The following is a 19,836-nucleotide window of genomic DNA, read 5'->3' as shown; positions in this document are numbered from 1 at the left end:
TCTTGGTTCGGGGTAAACCTATAATGAAATCCATGGAAATCGTTTGCCATTTCCTCTCTAGAATAGGAAACGGATGTCATAATCCCGACTTCACACGCTCCAATTTAGTAACCTAACACTATAAACAATGTGTTACATAATGATTAATATGTTTCTTTAACTATGGACACGAGTAGAAACGTTTAATGAGCTCAATTGTTTTCTTAGTTCTCAGGTTTCTAGCACATGGACTATCGTGACATTTTCGTGTCACTAATACCCTCAGATCATCTGAGTCTGAAGCACATATCTTGCCATTCCTCTTGAGAATTCAATTCTCAATGGTAAATATATGTTTACTAGACAATAAATCAAGTGGGATTGATTCCTCATCTACTTGGTTAGCCTTATTCCATAACGATTGAACATATGGATCCATCTTGTGAGCTCCATGTATTCTATGAATGATCTCATTCTTGACTATACTGAAACTCATCTGATGCGTTATGCGAGACAATTCATCGGCAACAACATTCTCTTTTCCACTTCGATACAATATTTCCATGTGAGTCTCTTGTATCAATTCAGCCCATCTTGCTTGATGGTCTCTTGTATCAATTCAGCCCATCTTGCTTGATGGTCTCTTGTATCAATTCAGCCCATCTTGCTTGATGATCTCTTAAATCTGGCTGGTTACAAAAATACTTCAGTGTATCATGATTCATGTATACCTTAAACTTAGCTCTATACAAGCAATGCTACCACACCTTGAGTGCATGATAACTGCATACAATTCAAGCGCATGTATGGGCCACTTGCATTACGAACTACTAAGTTTCTTACTCTAAAAAGCCACTGGTTGACCTTCTTGGCTCAACACAACTCCTATGGCAATGCTACTAGCATCTGTCTCAACAATAAATGGTCATGACGGATCCACGATATTGAGCATAGGTACAGTTGTTGCAACCACCTATTTTAATTTATCAGAACTTTGCTGTTGAATGTCGGTCCAGACATAAACAAAGGTAGCTTGCCAACAAGTCAGTCAATGGTGTAGCTATTTCAGAATAGAAAATAATAAACTTTCCATAAAAACCAGATAGTCCTAAGAAAGATTTGAGCATAGTAATGTTCTGTGGAATAGGCTAAGCCAAGATTACTGATACTTTCTTCGGATCTATCTTTACACCTAGCGCTAATATAATGTGTCCCAAATATTCGACTTCCTTTGACATAGGAAAATATTTTGTTTATTGGCATACAACACATTTTCCCTGAGCATGCCAAATACAGTAAGCAAGTATGGTTCATGCTCCATTACAGATTTACTATAAACCAAAATATCATCAATAAAATCCACCACAAATTTACCATGAATGGCCTAAAGACATCATTCATTAACATCATAAATGTGGTTGGTGCATTAGTAAGCCCAAATGGCATCGCAAGGTACTCATAATGACCAAAATGAGTATGAAAAGCAATCTTAAATATATCTGCGTTCTGACATGGATTGAGCCCTTTCGGTTGGGGTGAACCTTGATGGTCTTGGTCATGCTCTCTCACTAGAGTTGCACCCAAAGATAGGATGCTTCAATTCCCTTTTCATGAAGTTCATGGCACTACTCACTAAGCCTATTGGGTGAATTTAGGGCTTGAAGGAGGATTGTGGCACTCCCATTACCCAAGTTTGCATTATTTTAGCTCATTTATTCCCAAGACTCCTCACGTAGACTCCATGGAAACATGCCTTCAATTTCCATTTCTTCTCCCAAAACTTTTCACATGAGGTAGACTCAATGGAAACTTACCTTCTTATGAGGGAAGTTCATGCACATTTGGGGTGAGTTCACATCATGTTTTGTAGGCTCTGGTGAACCAATATAATTAGGACTTTAGTGCTCATAATTCAAAATGACAAAATTTTGAATTGAAATTTAGAGTTGGTATATATTTTATGATGGAAAATTCTTCTTGAGACATGGGTAGGTGATTCTTTCCAAGATTTCAAGGTGGTGTTAAAGGCCTAGTACAATATTAGATGCAGCTAGTAGTAGGCTCACATTATGTAGGTGAGTCTTTAAGTTTTCAAGGTAGTGTTCTGCCTAGTATAATATTAGGTACAACTAGCACAGGCTCACATTACATTTATCCAGGCTTACATCCATGAAGGCTCATGTCACATTTGATATTTGCAAGATTATGGGCTCACCACAGAGTTACCTTACATTACATCTGTCCAAGCTTACGTCCATGTGGGCTCACGTGGGGCTCACCAGAGAGTTGTTTACATGGTTTTAAGCTTGGTTTTTTCCGTTTTTATGGTCTTTGATTTTCATTATCCTAATGAGGAGGTTCATGTAAATAACATAATATTTAATGATTGTTTTTTTAAAAGTTTGTGTCTTTTTCTACCAAATGCATGCATGAGCTAGAAACCACGACTTCCCACACTTAATCCACAAGATAACTAGTGTTTCGGAGTATATGTCGCCCGCAATCATTAAGGCTAAGTAATTCCTTAGTTAAGAAAAATTAGGATTTTTCCCTTCCAAAAACGTGCAAATTGAAGGCCCTAAAGCTAATACACACAAGATTGAAATTGACACCACCAAGGCTACAATATTGTATATCTTTCAGAGTGTGTCCTCCTAATTAACACCAAACAATATTGGGTAATTCCAATAGCTTGGAATGGATCAAAACTAGAGCTAATCCCTTAGACTGCTCCCCGAGGGTGATGCCTAATATATTCAAGTTAAAAACTTACCTAGCCTTGTCGACACATGTGCCATTGGGAGCCACAAAATACAACTTCCTAGTTTTTCTAGGCTATAGTCTAGCATTCCAATAGGTTGGAATAGATTAGAATCAGAGCTAAGCCCTTACACTACTAATATGTTCAAGTTAAAAGCTTACGTAGCCTTGCTACCAATTGAGAGCCGTAAATGCAACTTCCCATTCATCTCTTTATCCCCCTTCGGTTTCTCTCTATGTGTCTCTATCTACCTCTCATTGTTCTCTCTCCCACTCCCACTCCCTCTCTCCTCTCTCCCTCCACATTGTAACCCATGAGAGAGAGAGAGAGAGAGAGAGAGAGAGAGAGAGAGAGAGAGAGGTGGGGGGAGAGAGAGAGAGAGAGAGAACCATGGTGGATTACATATATATATTTAGATAGAGAGAGAGAGAGAGAGAGAGAGAGAGAGAGGGTGAGAGAGAGAGAGAGAGAGAGAGAGAGAGAGAGAGAGAGAGAACCAAAGCAACATATATATATATATATATATATATATATCCCTCACCCCCAAGGGCGAGCTCATCACTAAGGGAGATGAGGGAGAACAAAAATTACGAAAAGGAATTTGTATATATAAATATTTATTTATTTATTTCTCCCCCCACCCTCCCAAGTGGCTCCCCACATGGGGGGGTGGGGGGAATTTTCCCCTTGTTTTTATGATAGTCATTGTGTGTGTGTGTGTGTGTGTGTGTGTGTGCGTGTGCGTGTGCGTGTGTGTGTGTGTGTGTGTGTCTCTCTCTCTCTCTCTACACACACACACACATGTATGTATGTATGTATGTATCCTCTCTCTCTCTCTCTCTCTCTCTCTCTCTCTCTCTCTCTCATGGGAGAATGCGAAGAAGATAACTAAGATGCAATACTACATCAACCATATAAATTCAATTTATTGGAGCACGTACAGAAGTGAACTTGAATGTACACAACCCTACTTGAGCATACGTATGGCTGCAAGGTCGCGTAGAGCTTTAGCTCAATTACATACTCGCTCTCATGACCGAGGCATCGAGAGTGGGCTATGGAGAGGTAAGACAATTGAGAACCACACTTGCACTCTCTGTGACAACCAAGCAATCGAGGATGAGCATCACTCGATTATTGCTTGCCCTGCGTATGATAAGATTCAAGGAGGGTTTTCACATCTCCTCGAGCATTGTGTTAGTGTCCCACAAATCCTTGAGTCTCCTCACCCTCACAAATGTGGGAGGTATGTATGGATGCTTTTTGAGCATTGCCATCAACTAATGGCTCACCAAAAAGAGTGTAGCAACACTACCCTCCCTCTTTATGGTGAAGACTATTGTAACACGCTAGCAGTCCCATAGGTCAATATTTGGCCTCCCGTGGATGATAAAACATCATCATCATCATCATTGTCATGGGTTACAACATGGAAGAGCTTTTTAGAAGAAGCTCTTGGAGTACTTGACCATTTTGGAAGATGTGGGGCTAGATCTCTTTGTTGGGATTAGAGACCTCACCAAAGTTGCAAGAGATCTAAGGAGAGACATAGTGAACCAGATGAGCGAATTGTTAATGAGGTTATAGTGCTATTGAGCAAATTGTAGTGGATGTAATGATGGACATATAAAGTTCTTTTTGTGTTTGTACTCTCTTCTTCTCGTGAGATCAATATTTAATATCAAAATGTACTCTCCTCTTCACTCTCACAACAATTACTAACATCCTCTTTATGATGGAGGAATTGTACTAAGTCTAAGTCTATTTTATGTCTGCATGGATAATTAATGTGTGTGTGTGTGTGTGTGTGTGTGTGTGTGTGTGTGTGTGCGTGTGTGTGTGTGTGTGTGTGTGTGTGTGTGTGAGAGAGAGAGAGAGAGAGAGAGAGAGAGAGAGAGAATTAACACATTGAACAAGATTACGAGCTGCATCTACTCTCTTATCAAATCAAGGCACGAATTTTACATTTCAGGTCATAGAAGCGTTGCCATATAAATGTTTAGGGGTCAACCTAACGTTTGCATCACCTTACCATCCATAAATTGATCGATTGATATAAAGATTAAATAAGACAATCAAGTAGATGATTGCAATGTATGATGACCCATCATAATAGAATTTAGATTTAATACTTCCATCCATTTTACATGTTCATGTTTTACATGTATACAAATGTTCAATCCAAACCTCAACAAACATTAGTCCATTCATGGCCTTGTATGGGAGACTCATGTTCTTCCTTAGGAGGTTCCACATTTGAAAGTGAACAATAAATTTAACGATGCAACTAATTAGTATTTAGAGATGCAGAGGTTTCAACCACTCATAATAATCACCTCTCTAGTGCACAACTTGACAATGGCTCAAATTCACCTCTCTAGTGCACAACTTGACAATGGCTCAAGTTCGACAAAAGAATGCATACTATATGGGCAAAGTAGGGTAGGAATACACAAAAAGATTGAAGGTTTTAATCTATTATGCTAACAAGAACCTGTCTAATTCATCCATGCATAAATGGATTGGATCATATACAATGATGGACAAATCAAACAAAACAATTGCTTGTGTGACTATACAATGCAACAAGATGCAAATTAATCCAAAACAACTAGGATTGAGCCTGATCACTTCAATCAAACAATGGTTGCAATACTAAGTAGTGGCACAGAACCGCATGCGAGGTACCTTTAAAAAATATCTATGGAAGCAAATACTTAATAGAGGACAGAATATGGGAGCCTAATTTTTCATGGCAATAATTAATTACTTGAGAGAAGAGAACCTTAGAAAAAAGCTAGAGTGGATATGGGGGCCAAAACCTTAGAAACTAGAGTGAATATTAGTTTGACATGTAGCACTGAGCGAATTTTTTGGAATGAATGCCGTGAAAAAATTGCAAGAGAGGGAGAAAGCACAAAGAAAGAGAGACGAATTTTCAAAGAGGGGAGATGAGCGTAGAGGGAGAGATGGTGTGCGAGGCCAAGAGAGAGGGAGGAGCACGAAGGGAGAGCTCGCGTGTAAGCCTGAGAGAGTGACAGAGCGCATGAACTTGAGATGCTGGGTGAGCTTGAGACAGGGGTGGTTGAGAGTAGAGAGAGTATGGAGAGAGGGCAGGTGAGCCAGACAAGCATGCTTGAGAGAGAGAGGGGGAGGGACGCTGGCCTGACGCGCCTCAGGGGGAGGGGGAGGGGGAGGGGGAGGGCAAGGGGGAGTGAAGACGTGCAACAGAGAGTGATACGCGAAGGTAGAAACCTTTGCTTCTTAATGAATATGTATAGTGCTTGAATATGTATAGTACCTTAACTAAGTAGTAGTGAATATGCACCCAAAACGTTTTTCATTTGTTTTCTTTCTCAAACATCTTTCTCCTCTTCAAGAGGTTGCTTAATACCTTGCTCAATAGCAATGTAATGGCAAACCCATAAATTTGTATAAATTTTATGGTGTTAATACATATCTTTCTCAAACATCTATGTCATGTTCAAGTAGTTGCTTATTATACAAATAGAGGCCACAAGCACCACAAATGTCCCACTGTTCATGGCATGTTAACTACAAGATCATGTGAATTAAGAGATTGTTAGTTAGTTTAGTAGTTAACATGTGATGAAAATGACCTAAATTACACTCATTTTGATAGTAGGGCAACTTGTGGATATGGTTTGCCTTTTAGAGAGTCTTTGGTCCCTTCAATATTCACAAGTTCATTAAATGAAAGTTTTGTGGTCTTTCTCCATGCAAATTGTAAGCAACAAGCTCACATAAACACTAACCATGTATACTTTGATTTAATAAGAGTAATTTGGACTTTTAAAAACGAAGTCAAGGTGGGTCCTAAAAGCAAGTGTAATAAACAATGCATGCCATGCCATGCCCTTTTTTTGGGACGTTTCAAATAACATGGCACAAAAGTGGTTCCATGTCTTCATATTGAATGGTGTTGCTACTTTATGTGCTTTGTCAATGCAAATGCTTTGGGGGACATGTGCTTGGATGGGTTTACTTGTCAGTGTGGAGCGGCTTACAAGCCATGTGGTTGTGCGTGTGTCTTAAGTAATGCACCTACACATGCACTCATGCACATATGCATGTCAATTTGACTTGGAGGGGCATGACCTAAGGATTCACGAATTTGGTAGAAAAAATGCTTTAACCAAGCTCAAACAGAGCTTGACTGAAAAGCAATGCTATGGGGCCTACCATGACAAGCCAAAAAGTTTGCCGTGTTTGGCATTGAATATTTGATGCATGATGCATTTCTTACATTGAGGGTCAATTAGATTGTAAACACTCTAGATTAAAATTCTCATACTTGCATTTCCTATTTATGCCACAAGCTATTAACAAAACTTAAAAATATTAGTCAAAACCTTTAAACATTGACTTGAAGAAGGGTACGGCCAAAAGCCTAAAAACTCTACATTTTGCAGTTTGAATTTTTTTTCTCAATTTGTGAATGCAATGAAAAAAATTTATGAATGCAATGAAAAAAAACTTAAGAAATTCAATATATTTCTATATAGTAAAGACTTGGACCATCATTATAGCTCAAGTTGTATCTCCTATGTTTTTCAGGTAAGTTAAGGTGTCTGGATTCGAACTCACATCCTCTTCCCCCAACCCCAACCCCACTCCCACACACACGACAAACCATCTTTTCATTACTACTAAAAGGATCCCTCTCTTGGCCCAAAAAGGAAAGAGAAGCTTACCTCGTGTTCATGCTTCATGATGCCAAAGTTTCTCAAGGCACAATCATACCTGAAATTTCAGCACAAGCAAATTGGTGATGAATAAGACCCGCATATTGCAGTGCCAATACACGACCAACTTATCTTTTGTAAGTAAACCCTTCATAAAAATTATCTACTAACATCAAAATATGAAAAGAGTTACTATTTACAATTTCTCTAATTAGCTTTTAATGCCATGTACCTTCAAATCATGGACACTTCTGCACTGAAAAACAGAAGCATGTTGTCGGTTGGTCATGCGATCTCATCCGACCACCCTTGCTGGTATCAATGCTTTGCAACATGCCAACAACATCATCCATACCCGGCCGCTTGTCTGGATTTGCATCCCAGCATTTCTTCATTACGGTAGCTAAAGAACTAGGGCAGCACCTTGGGATAGGTGGCCGCAAGTTCTGCAATAACCCTTTAGGAAGAAACCTTAGTGCGCACCTTTATAGTTGCAGGTGCTCACCAGAATGGTGCAAGAACAAAGAAATGGGTATAAAATAATAAGAAACTGGAGGAGAGTCTTCAGCACCTTCTTCACGACTCCAGATGTGAATTTTTCAAACCCGCCGGCATGAGCAAACGGGATATCACAACAATACATTTCCCAAAGACAGATTCCAAAGCTGTAGACATCACATTTCCGATTGTACGGTTTTCCTTCTATAACCTGCCAAGGGTACTCATCATATATATGACTACATGTGCATATACATAAAAACCATCCACTGCTGATGTATGGCTTGCCTTCTCAAACCTGCCAAGGGTCCTTCTCAAACCTGCCAAGGGTACTCACACACACAGACACACACATACAGTTTCCAGGATTCTTGCTATTTGAGGCATGGTGGGTACATATACATAAAAACCATCCACTGCTGATGTATGGCTTGCCTTCTTAAACCTGCCAAGGGTACTCACACACACGCACACAAGTTCCCAGGATCCTTGCTATTTGAGGCATGGTGATGAGCGCAGGATGCATCTGGTGGAGGATCCCATTGCGATTTTTGGGCGCTGACTGGTAAGGCCCGGCGTTGCAATGCCCTCGATGCATGAAATCGTGAGGCCATAGAGATGTCTTGGGTGGATCACATGAATGTGAGGATGTGAACAAAAAAACTGTCTTCAATGCACACAACAATCCGGACATACACACACACATATTGACCATTCATCACCAGTTTATTTCTTCCGCCTCGTGACTTTTGTCTGGAGGACCTAGAAGTTCAGTATTTCCAGGCGATCATGGTATTCCAGAGCTACGAACCCACCTCGGGTGCCATATAGCAAAGTGTTCCAGTTTCACCAGTCATGTCCTTGGGATTTTTTGCTTCTACTCGTGCCACCCCAAAGTCAGCAATCTTTAGGTTCATATTTTTGTCCAGAAGTATGTTTTCCGATTTCACGTCTCTATGGACAATTGCTTGAGAATGAAGGTAGCTTAGTCTGCAACAAAGTTCACAAGTCAAAGACTTGAGCAGTACAAATATGTACACATCGTTACTTATTGGCACTGTGTGAACATGCATAGAAGTCTATGATATACATGTAGACATGTCGGAAACATTCATTAAACAGTTGACAAATAATTATTTTGCACACAGTAATAAAAGTTAAGCTTGTGGTTCTCAAGTCACGCGTCGGCTAAGCCCTTAATTTTTCCACCCTTTTCTTCCTTTCCTCTGGCATGTGGCACACTGCCCACCTAGTGTGCATCTCCACCTAGTTTGTCTCTTGCTAGCCAGCACCCTTCTTTTGATGCACATCCAACCTGTGGTCACCAAAACCAGGATAGCCACGTGCGAGACGTTTGGGGAGCCAGATATTAGACTGGGTCATTCCTGGTCTATAGCGGCGAAAAGCCTTTAAGTTCTAAGACTGATCGTTCCAGCACATCAAAAAGTGGGCAGCCTTGGCTGTGCCAAAACGTTAGGGGAACTTCAGAGATTGCATTAATAAAACCGATACCTTGAACTTGGCAGCCAGCCTCTTCCATACATTGAACCGTCTTTATTGAGCTCTTCCAAATTCCGTCCAGTATGGAGGAGCATCTTCAAACAGCCCTCTCTAGGGGCTTGTGGGCCTACTTGGTCTGTGCCCCCCATCCCCCACCACAAAAAAAAAAAGGCTTGTGGCAATCCATCAGTTCGGCACCGCACAATGTCTTGAAATGGTTCTTCAATCCTATCCTGCTTTCACACATCATGCCTTCACTGTGCATTGGTGTCTTCTGAGCATTCCTCACAGTTTACATCTAATGCCCATTTCCATTATGCTTTGTTTCGGTTATAGGGGATGCCCTATGCATCTCCCACCGTAGTATATCATCGTTGGTCTCATGGGCATTTCGATCCCCCCGAAGACATTAAACACCTCTCTCTCTCTCTCTCTCTCTCTCTCTCTCTCTCTCTCTCTCTCAGATGCGCGAGATCCTCCAAAGATACAGGAGTGCCCCTCCATAGGCACTGGATGTGGACAGCCTCTATACAGTGATAGATGTCGAAGACCCACTTTGATCCCCTCACAGTGTATAATTTTAGCATTGTACCACTAGCACTTACAGAGCTGTTTTTTCAGCTCTAGTTGGGTTTTTTACTATGCTTTTTCCATTATACTATCACACCATGGACATATGGTAACACTTCTGGTCTCATATACCAATTGGTCTTTTGTAGATGTTAATAGAACTTTAACTCTTTGTTTCTCTCTCTCTTTGGGCAAGGGTTTTCCTCAAAAGTAGTTTTAGCTCTATATTTCCTACTCGCAAGGCTGGAATTTCATGGAATCATGAAACCACAGAACCATCATAGTGAGCCATACTATGACTAAGATCTATGGCTCAACAATAGACCCCCTGCTGAGCTCCTATGAAAAGAGGAGGGAGAGAGCCAAAGGACAGGCTCGTTTTAGATGTAGCTACTCCGCTTTGGATCTTAAATTCACTTTGAGGGTAATTATTGAGGCACATGGAAGATCTGCAACAGTGTGTTGCTACTTTGTAGAATTTTGCAAGGCTTCTGATGATGAGGTGGATGATTTTATAGAGAAGTTACGGGGGGCTGGTTCTCTTTTGGGACAAGCTCTTGTTGCCACTGTTGTGTGCAGATGATATTGTGCTGATTTCCTCTTCAGCAGAAGGGCTTCAAAAGAAGTTGGGTGCCAGCAGAGACCTTTTGTGTGCAAAAGAATTTGAAGGAAAACCTCAACAAATAAAGGTGATGATCCATCACACCTCTAGGCTGGGATTGAGCAGGAGCGAATTCACATACAAAGGGGAACAAATACTCGTAGCATAATTGTGGGTACCTTTTTCTGCCCCATGATTTACCATGAAAAAGGCAACTGAAGCTCGCCTTAGCAAGTCATATGACCTCCTTGCATGATTGCAAAGACAATGTTTCGAGCCCATTTTCACGATCCATGATGAACAAAAGACTTACTATTTGACTCCATGGTCTTGCCGACAGTTAAGGATGGGGCACCTTTCTAGTGGCCTAACCTTGGCCGAAAGGACTGAGCAAGGATTGAAAGGGTGAGGATTATGAAGTTCTCTAGGCTCATTAGAAGTAAATCCTCAGTGCCACATGATATCAACCTTGCAAAGTTTGGAGCTTCACCCATTGAAGTTGATGCAATCTCCGAAACTGTCACTTACTGTTAAAACCCTAAGATCTCTCTAGATAATTGTTATGCATAAACATGCATAAATAAGGCATAAACTCAACCACACAACCACCCCTAAGCCCAAGGGATGCACACATGAATTATAATGAAATACATCATACCTCTACCTTGATGTTCCATACCATCCAAGAGCCAAGGATGAAGGGTTGCCGTCGGCTTTTTGACACCCTAGTCACACCAGCCATGATGTATGGAGCACCTTTTGGGGACCGCACCTATCAACAGATGACTAGCAAATACTAGAGAGGCCTTGTGTGATGATGTTCTCGCGTATGATCCGCAGCAACCATCTGTTCCACATGCCATTATCCAGGCAGAGTTTGGCCCCCATGGTGATTGATACCCTTCTTCAGACAATTGCTTGCATTCACTGTATCAGGGATATGGATCAAGACAGGCTACCGACACTCGCATGGGAGTCATCCAGGCGGTTGGCAGCTCAGGGGAAGAGCCGAGCTTGGTTCTCGAGGGTCACTACATGGTTCCCTGCACTTGGGCTTCAGATGGAGCGCCTCCCCCCACTGCAGTACAGTCTCGATGCACCGACATTCCGTACTAAATCGAACCGTCCGTATCTAATCGAACCGGCTGGGTGGTGCACAAACCGGGTGCCACTGTGATGACTGCTCTTAAGCATTGGAAGCACTTCCTTTACGAAGGGGATGGAGTCAATTGTTCCAACAATTTGGGAGAATGATTGAATACGTCCATAGCAAAAACAACCCCGTTGCCGATGCTCTTACTTGAAAAGGCACAATTCAGACATTGCAGGAGTCTATTGTGCTAGAAATTCAAGGCAAAGACTTGGACAGCATGAAGACACAATATCTGGATTTGGAAGAGTTCGGGACTCAATATCAATTGGCCCTCAGTTCAGAACCAGGCCACTACAGTATACAAGATGGTTGGTTGTTTTTCAAGAATCGTCTCTGTGTACTCAAAGAAAAGTGTCAAATCCTTCTCCATGATGCCCATGATTCTCTTGTTGGAGATCATATGTGATCGACGAAGGCGAAGTCATAGAGCTAGAGCAAATTCTCCTCCACATTTGGTTGAAGAATACAACAGTTTTACATGAAGTTTAAAGATCGAGGAACTCATGAAGCAGTATGGCTAGATGAAGAGTTCTTTTAAGAGTACCCCTATCACAGGAGTGAGATTTACAGATATAATTTTTGATATTTTATTACCCAATTTTTGTTAAAGAAAGCTTGTAGAGCAAGCTCAAGCAAAAATAGCCTTGTAACCTATTTTTAGTAATAATAAAACTATAAATACTCAAGCGGGGATGCTTTTGGCATACGCTTGGGGGGCAGTTGGTACCCAATCTGGTGTTCTCTCTCGCACTTGCACTTTCTTTTCGGCATGCTTCTCGAGGTTTGTTGTTTTCCGTCACAATGGTATTAAAGCCTACCTATGCTCTGATTGTCAAAAGGTGTGTTTGGGACACTCAGACGGCCCAACCTGGGACCAACGGTCTTGTGTGTAAGGGTGACAGAGCGATGGCACGAAGCCCAAGAGCGCAACACGGACAAGCAACGCAATACATCACATGCATCAAAGCACCGGCAACCAAGACGACCCACAACAGTGAACACTGGCAACCCACAGTGGCCAAGCACAAACCACCGGAAAACATAGCAGGCCGGTGAGGCAACATTACCCACAAGGCCAACAGCGAGCTACCAGCGTCAACAGTCGACGGCACCGGCACCACACACAGCTGGTAGTGAGTAGCATGTATGTCTCTTCAAGAGACAAAAACAAGACACATTGCGTTTTCCCCTTTATACCCTCTTCACAGAGCCAACAAAACAACATGTGGGATTCAAGCACAGTTGCGTGGCAGCGCAAGCTGTGTCGAAGAAGAAGAAGAAGAAGAAGAAGAGAGAGAAGGAGGAGGAGGAGAGTAGAGAGAAGGAAAAGAAGAAGAAGAAGAGGAGGAGGAGGAGGAGAGAGAAGGAAGAGACTAAGAAGAAGAAGAAGAAGAGGAGAGAGGAGGAGAAGAGAAAGAAGAAGAGAAAGAAGAGGGAGAAGAAGAAGAACAAGAAAGAAAGAAAGAAAGAAAGAAAAAAAAACGATTATTGTTATACAGTCATGACCAAAATCGTTTGGAATTTAGACTTAATGATTTTAGACGTGCCATTATTTCTGCAGGGATTCAAGACTTGGGTAGATTTTCCAATTATGCACCTCACTTGAGTTGACGTTATTCGAGGCCATGTGGTTATTTCACTTAACTAGTTTATAGACTTTAGACTTGAATTTGTGCATGAGGGTAGGCATGTCATTATGTGTGGTGTAAGCATGATGTGCAGGTTATACCGATGATTTCTACCAAGGAGCCGCCGACAATTATTAGCTCCACTTACGCACGATAAGTCCTCATCTTTATCGAATGATTACATTTTCAGTTATTTACGAATTGTTTTAAATTCTATATTTTCTTAACTTTTTCATTTTGTAGCCAACAATACATGAAGGTAAGACTTTCTTACTTTTGATTCTATTTTACGTCATCAAGTTTTATTTAATATTTGTTATATAAGTTTATTTTTGTAGGAACTTTTAAAAAGTTTCAAATGCACATGTTATCTATTTTTCATCACCTGGTTTTACATTAAGCTAACAAATAACATATAGATTTATGTATGTTTTTCTAGTCTTAATTTATTTTGCTAGAACTTTGGAAAAACAAAATTTATATTCCAAATTTCCAATTCATGATGGATTTGAACTAACTTATTAACATCTTGCTCTTAGTGTTGCAATTTATTTTGTAGAAACAAAGTGAATTTTGGATTTATACCATTGGATTCGAGTGTTACTCATTGAACTCTGAGTTTGTCCAAGGTATTCCATGTCCATGTGAGCCTCTGAGCCATGCTTGATCAGCCTCTGAGCCTGTTCAGACCTTTGAGTTTACTTCGCAAACCATGCTAATTTTGGCTTAAACCAGGGTTAACTATGCGTTAACCGGCCGTGTACGCCCTGGTATAATTTCGTCAGGATTAACTACGTGTTAATTGGCTGTGCGCGCTAACATATTTTGGTTTAAACCATGGTTAACTGTGTTTTGACCAACTATGTGTGTTGGTATATTGTCAGGATTAATTGGGTGTTGATCGGTTGTGTACGCTGACAAGAGGGTATGTTAGTTATAACCTCTTTGGTCAAATAGGGACGCCTATGCGATCATTGCTTACACATGGAAACGATTAATGTTAGTTATAACCTCTTTGGTCAAAAAGGGACGCCTCTTTGGCACACTCTTGGGCTTGGGGGGGAATTGGTACCCGATCTGGTGTGCTCTCTCGCGCTAGTACTTTCTGTTTGACACGCTTCCCGAGGTTCGTTGTTTTCCTCACAACCCCCAGTTGTTGGCGGACTACTTGGAAGCCCTGCACTGGGGTACATAGTGACACACTGGCATGATCATCAAAGCAACATTTTGTACAGAAGTAGTACCTTTTTATAGGAATATTTGTCGTACGCCGTGACCCCATTGTGAGCCCTCAGTCCAGGGACAATCGGAAACGAGCTATGTAGGTCAATCTCCGGGCCTTAGGTCAGTCGAGAGTCAATCCTCTTAACCTACTTGGAGAATTCATCAGATAAATGCATGTAGCAATCAGCCTTAGCCTAGGTTTTGCACTAGAAGCATATTAGGTCAAAGATGACCAACCCATGGCTGGTGTTCCATTGAACAGTCAGGTTAAGGGCTGTTTTACAGCCCTGAACCTCTTCTCGAGGCAACCGACAACAGTGGGATATGTCCAGGGCAGCAGGTCAAGTCTTGTTGTAGTCTGCCAATAGTAGAAAGGGGCAGCATTCTGTGCACAGCATTTAATGCTGAATTTTAGCAATTTTTTGTCCTGTTGAACTGGCCGACAGCATAAGGACTGGCTGACCTGCAGCCTGAAGGTATATAAAAGCAGCGCATTATTCTCATTCATTCATTCATCATTCAGCGAAGATCAGCAGCAGCTAGTCATCCTATTCTCTCCAGGCTAACAAGGAAGATCCTCTTCCGCATTCAGCTAGCATATGTGCAGTCCTACCGCTATCTGGACTTTCACCAGTGGCCCGAAGAGTCTTCAGCAGAGCCTTGGATTGGTGGATACTCAGCCGACGTATGGTCTTCCTCGTCCTTGCGTTGAGCACTCATATCGCTTGTTTTCTCAAGCATTGTACTGCATTTTCCAAAGAATAATATAAAAGCAAATACTCCTACTTACAGGGGGAGGGGGGGCCCTTCAGTGGGTATTTGGGACCCAATAAGGTGTCGTCTACTTCACTCTCTCATTCTCTTCTCTCTCTACTCTGTGAATTTGGATGCTAAAGAATTCTCACCACATAAAGGTATAGGTGTGTGTGTTCATGCTCTTGCCCAAATTAAGGATTGATGTACCCAAAATTCTCTCAAAATAATAAAAGTAATAATAATACAAGATTGGATCATACTCACCCTTGAGCAAGGTCAAGTGCCAAGCGCAATACAACGCCTAACGCTAGTTTGTCCCGATGATGACGAATGAGAAAATCTTTCAGAGTCCCTCCAGAGAGATACTCTACTACCACACAGCCCACATTTGATGTTACATGAGCATGACCGTATGATCCCTTTCCATCTCCAAAAACTTTTATTTTTGCATCACCGATTAAGGCACCTACAAACTATGGAAAAATATGAACTAATGTAATTTCTTGAATGAAAACAAGAAGGTTTAAGTGATTGACCTCAAAATTCACTACCATACATGCTGAAAAAGTTTGCACTTGGTTATTGTTTTACCTTGGTGATATTCGGATGATCCAACTTGTGCCACACCACTGCTTCTTGCTTATATGTAGTTCTTACAGACTCAACCTGAGACTTTGTCATTGTTGCTTCTTCCCCCCAGTGCAGTAATTTAACTAATTTCAAGCGTTACCTTTTATGAATACAAGCCTCTCTCTCTCTCTCTCTCTCTCTCTCTCTCTCTCTCTCTCTCTCTCTCGCACCATGTCACAGTAGACCATGAGGGATGTATTAGGGTGATATGAGAGCTCTCTGCTCATGTACCTAGATCAGATTTTATAGTTCTAGAGTTTTGTTATCTTTCTTTATTACTATTTTGTACCTAGAATGTGATGTAACCTTTTGGTCTCATAGGTCATTTTGGCCTTTTGAAGACGTTAATACAACTTTCTTTCTTTCTCTCTCTCTCATAGTGCTGGGTCAAGCTGGGGAGCCATGTTCATCATGTGGTGAACAGATATAGGGCAGCACACCAGAGCATGCATAGAGACCACAATCTCGCAAAATCCAGACAGGGATTAGCCTAGGATTAAGCATGCCTATGTGCATGCACATGACACTTCCGCTATGTCACACAAGAAATCTTTTATTTGATGGTTCTTTTGGTTAATTTATGCAACCACTATGGTTATTTGCACAAAGGTATATGTATAGGTTGTAAGGCTTGCACCTAGGTTTGGATTTGATGCATGTGGTTGAGAGAGAAAGAGTCGTTATGCATGCTTGTTTTGCCAGCTATTTTCTTGTTGTAAGCCAAAAGATTTTGTGGGAGGAAATTTTTCTTTATTTAAATAAGTTGTATATGTGTAAAGTAAGGGTGTTGAATAGTTAACACTATCCCTAGCAAGTGTGGAAAAGACACGAGTTATGGGCTCCACATGTCTATATACAAGTGTCCTTTATAGAGTACAAAGCAAAGCATGTGTCCCAAACACATGGGAGTTGATATGTCAACATCTAAAGGCCCAAAACACAAGGAGTCAAGGATCCATGCTTTCTTATGCAAACAAAGTAGGTTTTTCAAATTGTATCTCCCTTCTACAAACTATTGGATGCAGAATCAAGTACAACCACCATTTGATGCAAATAAGCCTTACAAATAATGTACAAAGTGGTAAGAATACTTATTTGCTTTTGCAAGCAATTTCTCACCTCCCACAATGTGAAATTCGTATTTCTTTCTTAGGAATTCCTATACTGCCAACCATAAATGCACTAATTCAAACCCACACAATTCATTATTTAAATTATCAATTTACAAAGTAACCAAGCCCAATCAAACATTTTCTCCAACCAAACAATCTTGTAATTTTCTGGTTGCCTAGAAACTTGTGCAAAAACCATGAAAGGTATTTTTAACCTTATTACACACTATGGTTCACAATCAATTAATTACGCATTCACAAAACCTTTACAAAATCCATCAAATGTACATTTTTAATTCCTATTCCAAGCAAAAAGAATGCAAACTCTTCACTTGAAAATAACTCAAGTAAATGCTCATTCTTCTCTACCAATTTTAATGCCAATGCATAAAATCAAAGCATTATTTTCAAATGAAAACATACGCTCTGATATCAAATGAGACACCCCATAGTAAGAATCCACTTACATGTGTGTCCACCCAAGACCAATCAATACTCACAGTTGTAAGCTCGAGAAGCACATACAAGCCACTGCAACCATGCACATACGATCACAACACGATCATGCAAACAAAGGAAAAGTAAAGGGGGTACAGCTAGCATTGGCCACTCAACCATAGGCTCCAAACCACATGCACTAGTAAACCACCCCCGAGCTAGATGTCAAGGCAACCCTAGTCAGCCCGCAATCTCATGGTGCATGTCCCATACCATGCACCCCCAATCCTCACGACCGTCAGTAGTACGACGAGCCCACTCACTGAACTCTACAAATGAGCCACGAACCCAACTATGCAGCCCTATGACATGTTCACGCTACAACAATAAGAACCATGCCCTGACAGCGTCTATTACTAGCCACATTATGTCGTATCACGGCACATAACAATACCCCTCAAGGACAAGCACATGGCTGAGATTGAAGGAATCAAGCCCTTCCATGCCAACTGCCCTGGCCATAAACGCTACGGAAAGAGCCGAAAGTTGGTCCACGAAGATGGAACAAGAAGAAGCCTCTCTCAGGGCACGGGATCATGGCTAGCACAAACAATGATACAATTCTCTTATATACAAATGACATAGTCCTCATATAGGTTACAAAGACACTCGATGCATTGCAAGGCTTTTGTGATGAGATGGATCTCATGATAAATCTTGTGAAGACCAAGATTATTATTTTTAACACCTATCCAGTTGCAGCCATCCACTCTTTCACGTACAGAGGAGGTGAGGTTGAGTTGGTCAAATAATATGATCACTTTTACTGGCCCGCTTTTTACTATGCGTCCAGCCACTCAGACATGATTAGCACGAGGATATGCCACCCTTGCTAGTTTGAAGAGAGGATGTTTTCAGGCCCACTTTCAAGCCCTTTCCTCGAACCTAATACCAAATGTGTCATGTGTGCATTGCACATGGACATGCTGAATCCAAGACTAATCCGTGAGTTACAAATGATAAACATTAGGTTTAGGGCACTAGCCAGGCTAAAAGGCTCAGGTTAGACACAGTTGATGTCGACCAGGCATTGCAAAGGTTTACCTCAAGTCCGCAGTATTTATGTGATTTATTTGTCCATTGGAGCTGGCCGACAACAGTTGACCAGGTGGTCTAGCTGCGAGTTCATAGTTAGACGTCTCACTCCCTCAAGGATTCAGATTATAGAGGAAGGTAATTTAGTACCTTTTTTGGAAGGCCAAAGGCCACAGACTATTGTACCTTTTTGTACCGTATGAATATAATGAATACACAGCCATCTTTCTCTCTCTATTTTCTGTCTATATTGATTGTTCTTGCATGAAGAGTTCCTATGCAGCAGTACTTAGGTCTGAAAGAAGACTATCAGAGCTTCCGCATGGCATAGTGGTATAAGAGCATCAGGCTCAGCTATGCTAAGTGTTGTTGGTGTCCCAGAAGAAGTGCTTACGTCCAAGGAGAGAAACTCAGCATGTGTCAAGACCCTCAGAAGCTGGTTGGTGTCAGGCAAACCCAGGGGGAGAGTTTCATGAGAGTTGGTAGCCAATTGGGGCTTCCCAAGAAGGCTTTTATGGAGTACTCCAGGGGATGAAGTTCATCCAAGGGGTGGAGCCAAGGGTGCTGAAACCGGCCTGACGGGCGGTGAAACAAACACTCGCACATAAAACACTTCAACGCCATTGAGGACCTAGAAAAGGAAAACAAACAGGGGGAGCTAGAGTGCTCCTGCAAACAGTACACGGACACCGATTGGCCCCAAATCGCAGTGGCGCCCCTTGCGGTATTTCTTTAATTGATTATAAGAGCTTTGATTACAATAAGGCTGGAAACTCAGCCGTCACAGTAGAACCCCTGAAGCCTGCAAAGAACCTGCATCATGGCTTCTTGTCCACTCGGCATCCACAAACAAGTCCAGCCATTGTTCGCATCGAAAGACTCTCTCACATTGAGTCTGCATACAGAAGCTTTCTCCCATGATCAAGGCTGCCACAACCATCCATAGCCTCTCACACTATGAACAGCATCACACCCTGACACATCCAGTGCTTCTGCATCACAACACAGACTCCCAAACTGTCTCTCAAAAGAGAACTCGTATCACACCACACCATACCATACAGTCGACACACCTGTACCAACCCTCTCTACCTTCCAAGGGTATATCCATCTCTGTCATGGATTCCTTGTCCCCTGTCCAATCAGTAGCAAGGCTGTACCATACATGTGTCCATTCCTGTACCT

The 19,836-nt window shown here is 41.5% G+C and overlaps 1 protein-coding gene across 1 annotated transcript in view; it reads right to left on the bottom strand.

Moving 5' to 3' along the window:
* Positions 1-7,229: 7,229 nt before the first annotated feature.
* LOC147619792 (serine/threonine-protein kinase 52-like) overlaps positions 7,230-19,836 on the bottom strand; it is a 52,096-nt gene continuing 39,489 nt past the window's right edge. Inside the window, exons 3-8 of the mRNA XM_086825629.1 lie at positions 15,968-16,089; positions 15,641-15,849; positions 8,760-8,934; positions 8,018-8,155; positions 7,679-7,892; positions 7,230-7,504 (exon numbers count right to left, since the gene is read on the bottom strand). Of these exons, the coding sequence (XP_086681755.1) occupies positions 7,686-7,892; positions 8,018-8,155; positions 8,760-8,934; positions 15,641-15,849; positions 15,968-16,089 (851 nt within the window). The 3' untranslated portion in view covers positions 7,230-7,504; positions 7,679-7,685. The remainder of the gene's footprint in view (positions 7,505-7,678; positions 7,893-8,017; positions 8,156-8,759; positions 8,935-15,640; positions 15,850-15,967; positions 16,090-19,836) is intronic.

Source organism: Cibotium barometz, chromosome 32, assembly GCF_041138505.1.
Source record: "Cibotium barometz isolate CiBa-2024 chromosome 32, ASM4113850v1, whole genome shotgun sequence".
In the NCBI taxonomy this organism is placed as follows: Eukaryota; Viridiplantae; Streptophyta; class Polypodiopsida; order Cyatheales; family Cibotiaceae; genus Cibotium; species Cibotium barometz.
This window is presented reverse-complemented; position numbering and strand designations above follow the sequence as displayed.